Genomic DNA, 17,538 nt, shown 5'->3' with positions numbered 1-17,538 from the left:
GAATATTGACCAGAATGATATCTCAGGGAAGCGATGGGAGGTCTATCTGTTTACCAAATGAGGAAATGAGACAGAGAGGGAAGACTGAAATATTAAAATATCAACCTTGTAGATATAAATACCAAAAATGTACCAGGCAATAAACATTTTAATGAGTTTTTCACATGAGGAAATTTGCAGGTTGCAGCTACTATGTTGGTAGTAAAGTCAATTAAACAGAACATTTATTTCACCTTAATCTTTCTTGTCTGTAATTGTTATTTTGTCTGGGTAATTGTGTGAGCCAATATTCCTATGAATAGTTCTCTTTTCTCTAGTGCTTTAATGTTCAAAAAGTGTTTTTCTCAAAAAGTGAGGTAGCTAGTGCAAGTGTAAGTATTATTTTCTCCACATCCCCTTTCCCTGCACCCATTTCACAGGCAGGGTAATTGAAATTCAGAGAGATAAAGAGATTTGCCTACAGTCAGAAATGGGATGAAAGCAGTAAGTAGGATAGGGTGACCAGGGTTTTCTTTTTCTTTCTTTCTTTTTTTATTTTTTTGGCCAGGGTAAAATCTTTAAAAGGCTCTGCTCTAATTTATAATCCTTCATCAGTGTAAAAATCAATCAATCAATCAATCAACATTTGTTAAGCTTACTCAATGCCAGGCATTGTGATAAATTGTTGAGATTACAAAGAAAGACAAAAATAGTGCAGGCCTTCAAGTAGATTATGTTTGAATAGGGAAGACAGCATGTATGTATAAATAGGTATTTTTATATAGGTATATTTATAAATACCTACACAAGCATATATATAACTATACCTTTTATATACCTATATATGAGTATATAAACATTATACCCATATATAGGTATATAAAAGGTATGTACAAAATAAGAAGCACCTAGGTGGCTCTGTAGATAGAATACTGAGCCAGAAGTCAGGAAGATCTGAGTTAAGATTTGACCTCAGGGACTTACTAGTTGTGTGACCCTAGTCAAGTCACATAACTTTTGTTGATTTTAATGCATTGGAGAAGGAAATGACAAACCACTCTGGTGTCTTTGCCAAGAAATCCTCATGGACAGTATTGGTATATGATGGTCCAAGGTGTCATGAAGAATTGGACATGACTGAACAACGACAAAATGGATCTGAGCTAACTTTAGAGAGGAAGAAGCTAGCCATTGGGACTGGGAAGGGCCTCCTGAAGAAGATAGTGCTTAAGCCAAGACTTGAAGGAAGACAGGGATCTTAAGAAGTCAAGATGAGGAAGGAAAGAATTCTAGGTGTGGGGATAGATAATGCAGTGTTGTATAGATGGGAATGGAATATTGTGTGTGAAGGTTGGCAAGAAGGATAGTATGGCTAGAGTGTAGAGTTTGTGGAAGGAAGTAGTATAAGAAGTATGGAGATAGAGGAAATGGACAGCTTGTGAAGAGGAGTTTTTATTTGATCCTAGAAGTAAAAGAGAGATTTTAGAGTTTACCGAGTAGAGGAGTGACATGGTCAGACCTACTCTTTAGAAAATCATGTTGGCAGACATGTGGAGGATAAATTGGAGCTCCACATCTAATTAGAGAGAATAGTTATTTAAAATAAGAATTTGCCAGATGGTGTGAATTTCTTCCCCTGCCCAGCTCTGATCTCCTTCCTTGTGTCTTGAGATTTCTGCCTTCTGTCAAGGCATGATTTTCTACTCTCTCAAACCCCTACAACCATGTACCTTTTTTGTGTTGCTTGATATGGGTATAGTTTGTAATATTTGTCCCAGGCACAAAAATTCCTACTTATGGTTCTGTCTGGGACTCAAACTTCAAGTCTTCTGATTGTGAGACAAATTTTCTGCTGTTATCCTGCTTCCAGGCACACCTGGGCATTTTTAACTGACAAACACACAAACAATTTGACTTAGCAGAAGTTATGAGAAAATGGAAAACTCTCATTGCTACTTTTGGATAAAGGCAAAATGAAAATAATTTTTCATTCAGAAGATAATTTTTCCCTTCATTATTGCAATAGAAAAATCATAGTGTCTATTTATCATATAGCATATGTACCATTAATTCTTCTGACATTCTTTAGTAATCAGGCTTATATTTGATTAATCTAGTCCTGAAAAATGTTGTACTTTACATTATATCGATATTTTAAGGAATATTTTTTTATCTGACTTATCCAGGCTTAATTTATTAGATAGTTTGGATGCATATGTACAGATTTGGTAACACATTCACATGTATTTTAAACTTTTTCCTTATCTGTGGAATCCAAAATGATGGCATTTTTGTCAACCATCATTTTTCATATGTGTATGTGTGTATATACAATATATTTGATTATATATCACTATAAACATACACAAAAACCATAACTGGGTCTGTATTTGACTCCTTTCTAGTTTAGTAGAAACATATACACATGTATTATGTATAACATATATCACAATACAAATATTATACAATATGCTATATAACAAATAATGTAATTATATAATATATAATATATAATACATGCACTTATGCATACATGCACACACACACAGAGCCACTGGGGCCTGGAAGTGACCCTGAGTTCTCAAATACTATGCTAGCAAAGACCTGGAATGTTTTACTAAATTAGAAGGAAGTCATATGTAGACGTTTACATGCTTTTTTCATTTCTTTGTTACTTAAAGACTGATCTAGCTGAATTTGAAGAGCCCTATCTCTGGGTTGGTCATTTATAAAACTGCAAAGGATTGTGATCGACATCAGGGGAGGGATTATCCATACTGGCAAAATTCCAGATATTTGAAAGAATGAATGAAAAAACATTTAAGTACTTATTATGTACCAAATACTGTGTTAAGCACTGGAAATATACATTCAAAACCTAATATTTGCTTTCAATAAATTTACAATCTTATATGGAAAGATATTGAGGTCATTTTGATCTGCTACGTCACAAGGAAGGTGAATGGAACCACAGTTCATCAAGCTGATTGATGAGCCAATTAACAATAGTGGTGTTGATTTGATAAGGATTTCTAGTATAAAATGTAGTAAGTGATGTGTGTTGCGAGGGGAGGAGGGCAAGGGATCGAGGGGGAGAGTATAAGTAGGGTAGCAGAACAAAACGGCAAGAAGATGAGTCGGCTCTGTGAGTTTGGGCTCAAGTACTCATTACTCAGGATAATCTGGGCCCCAGGGCAAATGTTCAAAGCTAAATGTATTAAATTACCAGTGGCATGGTCCCAGGAGATCAGTCTTAGAAGTGTGTATTAGCATAATGGATGTCAAAAAGAAAGCTGAAGTGGGTGTTTTGAATAATATTCACACACACACACACATATATACACAGAAACACAGAGAAATACACACACAAATGTGTATGTATATATATATATGGATACATATATATGTATCTATATCTATATCATATATTTTTCCTAAGCTTTCTTGAGCTTGCTCAAGAAAAAAATGTATCTTAAGGGAACATGGTAAAATGTTTATTTTCTTTCTCTCTGTATGCTTGTGTCTTTGTTCAACAGACTGTGACACTGGAACAAACTATTAAAAATACCCAAGAGAGTTATGATGATGAGATTCAACTTTACAACGAGCAAATTGAAACTCTGAGGAAAGACATTGACGATGCAGAGAGAATGCTAGAAAAGTATACTAGTGACTGCCGCCAGTTGGCAATATACCAGCAATCACTGGAAAATGAATTGGAGCGATACAAGCGCATCATCGAGAATGAGGATAACAGGTACGGTGGTCCCAGGACACAGAAAGGGAGCTTTTCATTTTTCATGATCCTGGGAGCTTATTATTTTGGGAGAACTTTGACTCTTACAAGGGGCATTACACAGTCAAATCTCTGAAGAGAGTAAGAGATTACCCTTTTAACTTTATGCTTTGAAATATGTGTTTTTTAAAGTCATGAAGATAGCCAGATTGGAGGATTCTCTCAGGAATCAGGAGTCTTTCTGTAGGCTCAGAGTCCTTTATGTATGAATTGGGGAACTTATTTTTGTTCTTTTGTTTTTTAAATAACATTTTTTTAATCATCAAAATTTTTCCCAGTATCCCTCTCCCTTTCAGGGAGAGCCATCCCTTATAAGAAATAATATTTCTAAATAAAAAAGGAGAAAAGAAGATGGCAAGAACCGATAAATAAATAGAAAAAGTTTGAAAATATGTGCTACGTACTACACCAGTGGACTTCCCACCTCGGTAAAAGTGTGGTCTGGGTTGTCTTCTCATATTTCTTCTTTGGAGTCATACTTGTTCTAATTTTGCAACATCCACTTTTGATCTTTTTGTGGTGGTTCTTTCCATTTATGCTCTTGTAGCCATTGTTTATACTGTTTCCTTGGATTTGCTAATTTCACCCTGTATTAGTTCATATAAATCTTTCCATGTTTCTCTGTCTTTATCATGTCATTTCTTATAGCACAGTAATATTCCATTACATGAATTTGTCAGAATTTGTTTAGACATTCCTGCCCCACCCTCCCCGACTGATAGATAACCATTTGGTTTGTAGTTCTTTATCATCTTGAAAAAATATTGTTGCCAATATTTTGATGAATGTGAGGACTTTCTTCTTATCAATGGCCTCTTTGGGATATAAGTCTAGGAGCAGAATCTTTGGGTCAAACGTATTGATATATTAATCACCTTATTTGTAAAATTTCAAACTGCTTTCCAAAATGGTTGTATTGATTTGGAGGCTTGTCTTTTGCCATATTCTTGTCCAAATATGACCTTAAATTTCAGCTCATTTATCACTAAGCACAATCTGCAGTTAAATAGTCTGTCAGTATTGATTATTGAAAAGTATTTATTCTTGGTTCCAGATCCTGCACTCAGTAGACTGAATCTTATTCAAGAACACACACACAATTTGAGACACAATTGTCAAATGAAGATTTAAGAACAGGAACTTTCAGGGAAATTTCTGGTGCAGTGCAAAACTATAAATGCACCAAAAATGATCTCTATAAACAGAGAACATATTTTTTTCCTTTTTTTAGAGGAGGAGATGAGACAATTGGAATTAGGTGACTTGCCCAAGGTCACACAACTAGGAAGTGTCAAGTGCTTGAGGCCACATTTGATCTCAGGTCCTCCTGATTCCTGGGCCAGTGTTCTATTCATTATGCCACCAACCTGCCCCTGGAGAACATAACTTTACACAATAATTTTGCTTTTTTTCGGGGTGGAGGGAGAGGTCATCATGGTTAAGTGACTTGCCTAGGGTCACACAGCTACTAAGTGCCTGGGGGGTAGATTTAAACTCCCAGGATCAATGCTCTATTGCACCACCTAGCTACATAACGACTGTAACAACTTTAAAGAGACATACACAAAAGTTTTCCTGGATGGAATTACTGTAGATAAGAAATAATTGGTATCTCTCTTGGGGTCTTCTTTTGCTTATTTGTAATGAGGTTGTGTTTGTGTGTGTATGAGAGAGAGGGAGAGAGAGAGAGAAAGAAAGAGAGAGAGAGAAGAGAGAGAGAGAGAGAGAGAGAGAGAGAGAGAGAGAGAGAGAGAGAGAGAGAGACAGAGACAGAGACAGAGAGAGAGAGAGAGAGAGACAGAGAGTGTATGTATGTGTGTCTTATGGCTAGACTGTTTCTGTGCCTCCCAGAAATACATCCTCTGACCTGGTCCCCAATAAAATAAAATAAAGCAAGAAATCTTGCAAATATCTTACCTCTATCCTATTGCTGCTGATCTAGCTGGACGATATTTTATCACCTTTCCCCTTGCTGTAATATCTGTGTCCTGATCCTCATTTGTCTCTGAAAGTTGGATGGAACGTTGGATCTTTTGCATGCCAAATTTTACACCAGATATGAGGGTCATTAAGGTGGACGAGGGGGCTGTTACTTTTAAAGGGAGACTTTAGCTTTGAATAAAGAAGGTCCAATCCTATTAACAACAGAAAATCATCTCCTTAGTCTAGTCACAGAGTCTTGTGGGGGACCTTTGTCCAAAACTATTGTTCTGAATGGATCTCAATCTGTTATTAAATGTCCTAAAGACTGAGAGGTCACAAATTATTAATCAATAGTTATGATATTATTAACCTCTTATCAGGGAAGTTTTATTGCTCATTAGGTACAGCTGATAAGTCAAAGCCAGAAGGTTTATGATGAGAAATTCAGGTTGACCTATATTATGGACTGATTTACTCTCTTAGCAGTAATAATTACAACTTTTTCTCCTGGCTCCTGAAATTTTGACAACTATTTCAAATATTCCTATTTCATGGGAATCTCTGTTGGGTTGTTTTATTTTTCCAGTTTTTTTCATCAGATATTCCTTGGTCAAGGGAGAATCAGGATCTGGGTTCCCATAAAACCTCTTTCCCTTCAACAAAGCAGGAACTCTCTCCTGGTGTCCTGTATTCCTGGGATGGAAAAAGCTAGCAGGGTATGGAGGAAAATCCAATCTACAGCTTTTTCTATAAACCCTAGTCCCAATTTCAGTCACTGAGTGACTGGTACTCCCAGCACCCTACTTCCAGTTAACCCTCTTGCTTCCATAGATGAAAAGTCTTTGTGTACCTCTTCATCAAGACAACAACAACAAAACACTAGCATTTATAATAGTACTTTAAGGCTTGCAAAACACTTTACAGATACCTCATTTGAACAACCCTGGGAGGTAGGTGCTATTATCATCCCCATTTTACAAATGAGGAAACTGAGGCAGGCAGAGGTTAGGTGACTTACCTAGGAGGTCACACAGCTAATAACTGTCTGAGATAGGATTTCAACTCAGGTATTCCTGACTCCAGGTCCAGGGCTGTCTATCTGCTTTGCCACCTAGCTGCCTGACACAGTTTACTTCTGTACTTCAAAAGAAATGTAATTTCATCAGTATGGTTACCCTCAGCACTGATGCAGACTCATGTAACTCCCTCCATATCTTTGTAGATCATCTCCTTAATTTGCTCTGCTTTCTCCAAAAACCATTAGTAGTGGCAGGCCTCTACAAATTTAGCTAGTCCAGTTCTCAAATGATAGAGAGCTGGTTTGTGCCTGGGGCTCTGCACAAAACCTTCCCACCTTCAGCTTTGATCCCTGGGCAAAGCCTTTGAGAATCCTGACTCCTCCACACAACCTGGTAAGGCCTAGGACTGGGACATTAGCTGTGACATTCTATATTAAGACACTATTCTTTGTCTTGAAATAGATAATTTTTATTGGTGTCATGATGCAGTGAAGGAAGGAAAAAAAATCCTACCAAAAACCCAACACGAAGCAGGTTTTTTCTTTAGCTTGAGATTTATGACTGTGGCATTGGGTTACTGCGTACTTAAGAGCCCAGAGCATGCTTACATTTTCTTTCCCTTGGTCGCTGTAACATTTTTTCTGGTAATTGTGACTAGTGAGCTTATGTTGTGGAAGAAGCTGTGTACTTAATCCTGAAAGCAATAGGACTTGAAAGAATGTTAAGATGTCACCAAGGTTTTGGGAAAGTGTTGCAAAGAAAGATAGCTAGTTTCCCTTTGCCTTTAAAAAGATGCTTATTTTATAACTTGTTAATATTCAGAAAGTGTAACACATAGTGGAGAGACTTAAACATTGGTTATTTGGTATAAAAAGAATGTGCATTTGTAACAGAAAGTTGATGCAGGAGAGCTTCTGATAATTTTGTCTGCCTCGCTAGGTATGCTCCTTGATAAAATTATAGGGGATGGATCTTTTTCAGTGACTGGAACTACCTTTTGCTGATGGGTGACTGAGAGTAGGGGCTGGATGGGGCAGGCTTTTGTCTTTTCCATAGCCTAAGAAGATCCATCCTTATATCTTTGGGGACTCTTTTTCAGTGCGTTTTCTCCCTTGCATTCCCAGCAGGGGTAGAAGAGATTTGTACTCTTGGCAGGTGTGGTTTATAGTAGAAGCATATGGCAGTGGGGGACCATGTGCTTAGCCTAAGACTGGACCTCTACTCCATGACTGCCTTTTTCTGCCCTTCTATTTCCTCTTTCTAAGAATTTCCTCAACTCTTCACTCTGTCACCTCCAATATTCAATCACTCATCAAGGCCCTCATGGCATCTTTCACATATGCCCTGTTCTCTCCTTTGATACTGTAACCATGCTGGTCCAGGCCCTCATCTCCTTATGTCTGGATTATTACTATAGCCTGCTGTTTGGTTGCCTTGCCTTGAGTCTCCCTCGACTCCAGTCCAATACAAAATTCTCGCACATGTGAAGGCATGTAATTTAGATTTTGATGAAAAGCAGCTGTTCTGTTTCTAAAGAGGGCACCGTGACAGGACAATTTGAATTAGATATCAGAAACAACTACTTGGCCTTCAGATTTGTGATACCAAAAAACATAATCTAAGGGGGCGGTGGGTCATTCATAACTGTCTTTATGCGGCCATCTAAATGGAGTCTTGTCAGGAGTCAAGCGGACCAACTAGATGACTTCAAATTTTCTTCTGATGTTTGGATGATTTTGAACTAGAAATAATTTGAAGTCTAATAAGATATAGACGACACTATATGTTTATTTGCAGATTTTCTCCCCCATTAGATTGTAAGCTCCTTGAGGCCAAAGACTATCTTTTTCTTCTTTTTGTATGCTTACTGCTTAGCACAGTGCTTGGCACATTGTAGGTGCTTAATAAATGTTTACTGATTAACTGATAGAGTAAACATTTATTAAGCACGGGCTCTCTATATCAATACTGTCTTCCATGTATTATGAGAGGCAGCCTTGTGTATAGATGGATTATAATCTTGGTATAACAAATATATGTATATTATTTTTATTATTAAATCAACTATCTATTTGAAATGACCAGTGACATAATCAATTTGATATAGAGACCATATCTTTATTTTGCTTAAAATATCAATCTTGCTCCCTGGTTTTTAAAAAAATATTATTAATAATTGAAGAAATAGCTGTGGAAATAAAATTCTTCTGTTTGTCTTTGTTAGGCTGAATTCTGCTATAGTGGGGACACCGATTACACTTTTTACTCAGAGCTACCAAGCTTCTTATAACCAGCCTTCCAGCAGAAAAGGTAATACTCTGCTATCTTCCTCTCTATCAAAAACAAAGCCTTTCATCTTTCGGGAAGTGAAGAGAAAGCTTGTTTCAGACTTTTATCTGCATGTCCTTTCATTCTTTCTAAAAGATGTTATCATTAAGGGAGCATGTCAGATATGAGTATGTTGCTTTCTTCCCTCACATCCAGTACGCAGTGGGTGCTAAATAAGTGACTGTAATCTAGACTGAGAGAGGCCCAGATGTCATTCTGAATGAGAGGTAGATTACACCAAAAACCATTTAATTCAAGATGCTACGGGAAATATGTGGTGGCAGTGTATTACCTTACTTCAAAATGAAGTAGAAATAGCTTTTGCTCGCAAACCTGGCCTATCTCGCAAAAGACAATTTTGTTTTATTGGTATGATTTAATGGAGCTTACTTTCAGGTCAAAATGACATTATTTCACTTCTTGGTGATGCTTCTCAGTAAGGAATCTGCTTCGAATGGCAGTAATGAAGATGTTTTTAACGTGAAATAATTGGACATTTTACTTAAAACATTACAGACATAAACCCAAACAGTTCCGTGCAGAGTACGGATGTGCAATCAGAAATCAAACCACTTAGGGTTTGAATGAATAGAGCATTTTAGAAGGAAAGAGAAAATGGTTCTGCTGATAATATCTGATGGTAGGGTTTCTCTTACAGTGTTTTTCAGGGAAGGTTATGATAAGTTCTGAAGGGTTTGAGGATATGGTGTCTCTAGAAGTCATATGACTATAACTTCTTTCCTCTCTAATATAATCTTTTTGTCCCCCTTCCCCACCTTTTTAAGGCATGCCAAAAAAAAAAAAAGGAATGTTGGCAAAAGACTTATAATTAGATTACACATAGCAAGCTAATAACAAAGTGATTAACTTTGAGTAGAAGCATAAGGGAGAAGATGCAGTCACTCTGGAAACTGAGTTTGATCCCATGTAAACCATAATCCTCTCTGTCATTAGTCAGTCTTACAGATCTATCTTGTACATGGGTGAATGTTGCCAAGTGTACCAGCTGATCAAACTTCAATTTCAGAATGGAAAAGAAGTTATAGCTGCAAAGCAGTATAAAATCCCTATATGCAATTCAGTGAAATATTATGGATCATATCTTGGACTTTTTAATTCTGCTTGCACAGATGGATAGTGACATTGCTAATAGCACCATTTTTGAGACTGTGACAATCCATGGCATTTCCTGAATGGTGCCTTTGTACCTCTAAAAAGTAAATAGGTAGTTTGCTCCCAGAGAAATTTCCCATTGACTTAAAGTATAATTCTAATTAAAAAAAAAATCTATTCTATGGAAAATGCAGGAATCTAACTTTTTTAGTGAGGGTATTAATTTTACTAATATCTAAAATAAATTCATACGTTGATGTAATGTGATATGCACAAATCAATAATGCCTGAAGCTTTATAACAAAATTGATAAATTTTCTAATCAGAAAAATATACTGTATTTTAAAGTATATACTGTCCCTTCCAATATTATAATTTCATGGCATTGTGAACTGTGGAAAGAATATAGGACATGAAGTCAGAGGAACTGGGTTCATACCCTAATTCTGCTAATTACTAATAGTGAGATTTGAGATTAAATCATTTCACTTCCTTAGATCTCTGTTTCTTCATCTGTAAAATGAAGGGTTTGAACTAGATCAGGGATTCTGAACTTTTTTTGTGTCATGGATCCCAATGGCTGTCTGGTGAAGACTATGGACTACTTCTCAGAATGTTTTTAAATGCATAAAATAGAATACATAGGATTACAAAGGAAACCAGTTATACTAAAATCTAGTTATCAAAATATTTGAAAAGTTCATGGGTCCCAAGTGAAGAACTCAAGTAGGTATCTCTAAGATGCCCTTCATGCTAGAACCTAGGAAAATATAGTAAGCTATTTATTTCCTTAGTTTTTGTCCCCAAAATATTTGTTTTTGATTATTTTAAAATGGAAAATATTTATATTTTGTTTCACATGGTGACATTCAAACTAGTGATTTTTTTTTTTTAAGATATCACCCGGGCTATACAGGATATAACAACAGTAAAACCAAGACAAAAAGGTCTACCAAAGAAAACTTCAAGAAAAAAGGAGATTACAGCTAAAGACAAATCAGATGACACTTTAGAGGACCAACTTGCCAAAAAATCTGGGGAAGGCAAAGATACAGTACAGCTTCAAGATGAGCACCAATCAAAGCTGGAAATGAGGCATGAAGAGCCAGGGACCCTAAAACAAGAAGTAGACCCAGAGGATGTGCCAGATGGTGCACAGATAAGCAAAGCCTTTGGGAAAATGTGTGATTTTATTAAAGAGAAAGTAAGAAGTGGCAAAAAACCTGAGCCTTCATCTGATCTTTATACCAAAGGGCGTCATGTACTTGTTACAGGGGATGCCAGCTATGTAGACCCTGACTTTTGTTCCTCATCCATCCCAGCCAAAGGTGGGATTGTGGTTTCTATCGACCAGATATGTGAAGGCGATGATGTGGAGCCAGTACCTGAGCTGCCTGAACCCCCATGCCCGAATGGAGATGAGCCAGAAGAACATGATGATGAAGATAAACATCAAGAACATTCTGGAGATGAAAAGGATGAAAGCAAAAGCAGAGATCCAAAACAGAGGAAGGTGGGAGAAAAAACTGACGACATTCCGAAAGATAAGGGGGCTGTGAAGCCCTGCCCAGTAGACATACATGGTCCAAATGGACAAACGGAGGGCCATTCACAGAAGATCAGGAAAGATAAAGCTTCTGAGGCAGCAGAGAAAGGCTCCCATGGATCCATGACCTATGAGAAGGTAGAGGTGGTAGAATCCATTGAGAAATTCTCAACTGACCGAATTCAGACTTATGAAGAAACAGCAGTGATTGTAGAAACGATGATAGAAAAGACAAACAGGAAGAAACCAGGAGATAAAAGCTCATAAATGGCCCAAACTTTCAGTAGAAAATATGTTCAAAAAGTCTTTGAGTGAGATAATTTATTTTAGAGTGAATGATGAAATAACGAGTTTTGTATTTTGTGCAAGATGACAGTTGATACATCTGTAGTCTCTAAAGGAGCTTTAATCCTAAAATTAAAAAGTTCTCTTTCTTTGAGTAATAAATTAATTAATTTATAGTGGCCTTGGTAAATATAGATTTTCCATACTTACAGGAAATGGAACATAAATATTTTTACATCTATCCAATGAAGTTCCTGTCAAATAATATTTATACTTACTGAGAAATCCTCTTTTCTAGCATGATTGTTTCAGGTATCATATTTCAAGAATTATCATTGTCTTGTTTCCAGATTGAAAAAAAAAAGTTAGCTTTCATCATTTGGCTCTTTTTGCATTCAATAAAAGCATTATAACTTCCAGAATGTATTTGTGGTAGATGTGTTTTCACCTGAACATGAAGTTAAGACTTACAAGCCTTCCACTGGTAGTGATATGAATCAAGTACATTGTTAGGAGGCTTCTGAGACACTGGGCAAAGTGCTTCACCATATTTTCATAACATATTTGGAAATTACTCACTTACAAATTACAAACTTAGGTAATAATAACTCAAACATTCTCAGTGCACCGTGTGCAACTTGTCCTTTCTTATTTATAGTGGAATGAACATAAGCTGGGGTCACCTAGGCTGCACAGTGGCTAGAGTGCTGGGCCTGCAGTCAGGAAGACTCATTTTCTTGAGTTCAAATCCAACCTCAAATACTTACTAGCAGTGTGACCCTGGGCAAGTCACTTAGCCCTGTTTGTCTCAATTTCCTCAACTCCCAAATGAGCTGGAGAAGTAAGAGTGAACCATTGCAGAATCTTTGCCAAGAAAACCCCAAATGGGGTCACAAAGAGTCAGAAATGACTGTAGAATATAAGCCCCCTGAGGTCTTGGGACTGTTTTCTCAGTATCTAGCTCAACGCCATGCGTGTAGTAGGTGTTTGATGAATGCTTGAATTGAATTTGAATTAAATAAAAATGTACAGAATAAAATAGGACTTTATGAAAAACTAAGGGAGATTTCTTGGATTGATCAATGATCTTGGCAAGTAATTTAACCTCTTGGGGCCTCAGTTTTCTTGGAATGAGGGGTTTGGGCCAGAGGGTCTCTGAGGTCCCTTGTAACTCTAAATAAATGAACCTATTATTTCTCATCTTTCTACTGTTGCTTCTAAGTCTCCTTTTTTATATTCATAGTACAAAAGCAAATCTTCACTGTTAACATTTGCAAGCCTACCTTTAAAAATTCCAGAATGTATAATAATACTGAGTAAATGTTCTTAAATGGATTATTACTTTAGCTAAAAGTAATTAGCAGCTGACAAGACAATTATTGCATTTTAGCTAAAAGAATTGACAAGGTCATGTGTTATAGTCTACTGTTTCACTATCATATACAACAGAAAGAACGCTAAATGCAATTAATTTTCTCTGTGGGGCTTTAAAAAACCTTGTTCTAAATTCATTTGGGTTTTTGATTTCAGGAAATATTTTTTAAAAATTCTTTTGAAGGGAGGAGTAATTAACATACTCATTTGCACAGTAGTAAAATATTTATAATTTAAAAGCCTATGTCAGTGATGGAAAATGTTTCTGGGAGCCCAAATAGAAGCCCCAAACCTAAGAATCCAGGAAAGTATTAGAAGGCGCAGAATCACTTTGCTACAGCTGAAGTACTGGGGGGAAAGTAATCCATTCTTTTTCATTAAAAGAATTTTCAGTGCCAATAATGCTGTGTAGACTGATATTCTTATGGAAAATAAGGAAATTTGTTTTTGGAAAGAAAGACTATTTTTGTATGGAGTTAAGTATGCTTTATTTTGGTGTTCTAGGACTGCCTGAGGGTGAAATACATCTACACTGTATTTTGCATTAACAAATAGTCTTCCTTATTGAATAGTTTCTTTAACAACTTTTATAGAATAGCATTAAGAAACTTTTTCTTTTCTTTTATTTCATGGTTGTTAGGAGACCAGAGTTCTTGTCCTATATTTGATATTTCTTATCTGTCTTTCTTCCACCCTTAATAAAATCTTCTCAACAAAAGAAAAATAGGTTAGATCAGTAATTCTCAAACTTTCTGGTATATCAGGACCCCTTGACATTCAAAAATTATTGAAGACAGCCCAAGTTTTTGTTTTTGTGGTTTATAGCAATATTTACCATATTAGAAATGAAACCATCTTAGTATTATTATAAAAATAGTTTTGACCTCATGGAACTCCTTGAAAGCATCTAGGACATTGGTGTCAGAATTAACTAGGAAGAGGGCCACTAAAAAGTATGTAAGGATCATATTGACTTAGGAAACCGCCTCCGCCCCCATATATTAACATTATCTATATTCTATTGCATTTTTATTTTGTTAAATTTTTCCCAATTAAATTTTAATCTGATTCTGGCCTCACTCAGGAATTTTGCTGCATGCAGGTGGCATGTTTGATACTTTTGGACTAGGACAAGGGTGGGGAACTTGTGATCTCAAGGTCACATGTGGAACTCTCGGTCCTGAAGTACAGCCATTTGACTGAATCCAAATTTCACGTGTAGTTTGGATTCAGTCAAAGGGCTACACTTGAGAACCACATGTGGCCTTGAGGCTGCAGGTTCCCCATCCCTGATCTAGGAGATTCCCAGGAGTTCTTAGACCATAGATTGAGAAGACTTATTATAAGCTCCTAAAAGCATAAGTGGAATTTGAGCTGAATCTTGAATGAAACCAGACTCAGCTCTCCCCCAATCATTCTCTTGCCAAAGTGCTGGAAAGGGGGTAGGGCCTCACGAGAAGCCTGAGGATTAAATGTTTCCACTACCTTTATCTTTTCTTCCTCCTCCATCCCTCAGGCTGAGGATTCAGGGGAATGCTGGTCAAAATTTGTAGTGGATCTCCACCCTCCACTCCCATTCCCTTCCAGCCCCATGTTAACATTTTGACTTGTAGCTGGTTCTCAGAAGAATATCTATACCAAAACATGCAGTGGGAAAACCTATGTATGGATGGTTTTGTTGAGTAATGTTAACTGTCACTGTCAACAAGTGTTTATTATATGCCTACAACATGCCAGAATGGGCTAATTCAGTTACTACAAAAGCAAAGGCCTCCTCCCTGATGTCCATGGCAGCGACCATTAGGACTGGTGGATGCATAGTCTCATTCAGCTCTTAAATATTACAAGAAACCTGTGAGTGGCCTTGTTTATCATGACCCAGGAGTTGATTATTTCTGGCAGTATACTCCAGGGAAAGTAGAATTCTGGGAGGCTTTGTGGTGGTGGTAGTGGAGGTCAGGGAATAACGCCATTATACGTAGAAAAAATAAACCTTTTAAGCCAGAAATATCCAATAGGGCTCTTAAAAACAAAACAATCATCCTTTCTACCCTGGCTTCATTTCTTCCCATAAGTCTGATCTGACTGCAATGAAAATGAAAAGGCTGAGCACTGGGACCCCCTGTTAACACGTATCATATGGACTACATTGTTTGAAACTCAGAGATTTCTGTCATATGAAACTCTCAGCATCCAAGCACTTTCTCTGGATGGACAGTGTTTATTAATTCAGACATTACAAACCCCAAATTTGTAATAATTTGCAAAAGGATTGGGTGAGGTTGACCTTTTTCAGCATTGTAATTACTTGAAAAGGGATGAAGTACACCTCATTTTCTGAAAGAAGGGTTTGCTGAACCAATTACTAGTTTGTTGCTAGTATAGTTACTAGTCATGGGTGGTTGGGGAGGAGGTCCAGACTTTCTAGAAGCACTAATTTCATTGAGATTGAGAGTTTTAAATTGAGGCTGAGAGTTCATTAAAATGAACTACTAAAGCAGATCCTCTAAAGACCCTTCTTGGGCAACCTTTTGTTGCCTTTCTTTAGCCACTCTACATAACTAAGAAGAATAAAACAGCACTTTATAGGAGAATTTTCTACAGTTTAGACTGTCCCTTAATTCAGACTGATTTTAATGCAAGTTTGTTCAAATAGTGAGGTTTTACTGTGGTGTTTAATCAGGGAATTTTTTTCAAGTGTCCCATTTATGGCCAATGTCTAGTATAACCAGGATGAAATTACTTCTGTTATGGGCTAGAAATATTGCTTGTGGATTGATAGGAAATAGCTTTGCTGAATATATAGCACATCCCACATAATTTCTGGCAGGTAATTTTTTATTGAGCCTCCTTATTTACAACATAATTTCTTCATTTTACTTATAAAACATCATCACAAGGATTGATTTTTAAACAAAGTCAACCTGTCTTAAATTATCATTTGCTTATTTTCATTTTTATTTTTTATAAATGACTATAAATTAACTTTATCTTGCAGCTGGGCTATCATAAAAACTTACCCTAATTGGATGCCTTTCATTGTTAATACTGGTGTGAAAAATGGAGTAGAGAACCAAGGATTTATATATGTTTATATAATGCTATCTGTATATGTAATATATATAATTTATATATAATATTCTCATATCAAAACTTACAATTTATTTTAAGAAGCTAATTGTGTTCATTGTTAATGCCACAGTTGTGAAAATATGAACAGCCATTTTATAATTTTGCTGCTATATGACATTTAATGTTTATACAGAGATTTGCAAAATTACAGGATGCAATGGGGATCAATGTATGCTTTCATCTAAACTCTGACCCAATCATGATCTTTTTGAAAATTTCTTTAATGGATGAGTATGAGCTCTGTTTCATTAGTAAATACACATACACACATGTTAGTTCTATGTGTATATACACATATACAAGTGTATTTATGTATATATGTATATATCTTACATATGTATATATTTCTGTGTGCATTTAGACAGGCATGCACACATATTATCCTTTGGTTTATTTTTCAGACTATCACTATGTAATGTATTTGACTGTTAGCATTTGCTATTTTAACTTTAACCGTTTTTTTAAAAAAAAACATATGAAACAGGTGGTAAACAAAAAAACCCTCAGACTCATATCCAATAAAGGCCCCCAAGCACACTAAACATAAAAGTAGATGGTGTGAAATTAAAATGGATTGTTTTTGGCTCATGTTAACTTGGAAACAGAAGAGAAAATGACAATGGATTGTGACTGAACCACTCTTGACTTGGACTTTCCAAACCCTTCCTTTCTAAGTCAGCACCTTTCAAGGTGATCAAATGTGTAGGTCTCATTTTCTTGGGACATATTGACTCTAGAATCCAAGACTCAGCAAGATCTTACTATCCCCTTAATAATGTACTTTCCCATTTCATTTTTGCTCATGTCCTTTCCTCTACCCTTCATCTTCCCTTCCATTTCTACCTGTTGAGAACTTAAAAGCTATTCTTCAAGTCTGACTCCAGATGCTACACTCCTTCCAAAAGCTTTCTCTGATTTGCCCAGGTGGGTGTGATCATGTTCCTCAGATGATTTGCACCAATGATCACATCCTGGCTTGTTATTTGCATCATCACTTTATAATACCTATGAGATTAGACCATATTTGATCACCCAGAAAGGTG

The 17,538-nt window shown here is 36.4% G+C and overlaps 1 protein-coding gene across 1 annotated transcript in view; it reads left to right on the top strand.

Annotated features, from left to right (window-relative positions):
* Positions 1-12,408, top strand: part of BFSP1 (beaded filament structural protein 1) — a 57,623-nt gene extending 45,215 nt beyond the window's left edge. Inside the window, exons 6-8 of the mRNA XM_072634515.1 lie at positions 3,516-3,736; positions 8,942-9,027; positions 11,055-12,408. Of these exons, the coding sequence (XP_072490616.1) occupies positions 3,516-3,736; positions 8,942-9,027; positions 11,055-11,971 (1,224 nt within the window). The 3' untranslated portion in view covers positions 11,972-12,408. The remainder of the gene's footprint in view (positions 1-3,515; positions 3,737-8,941; positions 9,028-11,054) is intronic.
* The last annotated feature ends 5,130 nt before the right edge of the window (positions 12,409-17,538 follow it).

This window comes from Notamacropus eugenii, chromosome 1 (genome assembly GCF_028372415.1).
Source record: "Notamacropus eugenii isolate mMacEug1 chromosome 1, mMacEug1.pri_v2, whole genome shotgun sequence".
Classification (NCBI taxonomy): domain Eukaryota; kingdom Metazoa; phylum Chordata; class Mammalia; order Diprotodontia; family Macropodidae; genus Notamacropus; species Notamacropus eugenii.
The sequence above is the reverse complement of the archived record's forward strand: the minus strand, read 5'-3'. Positions and strand labels throughout refer to the sequence as shown.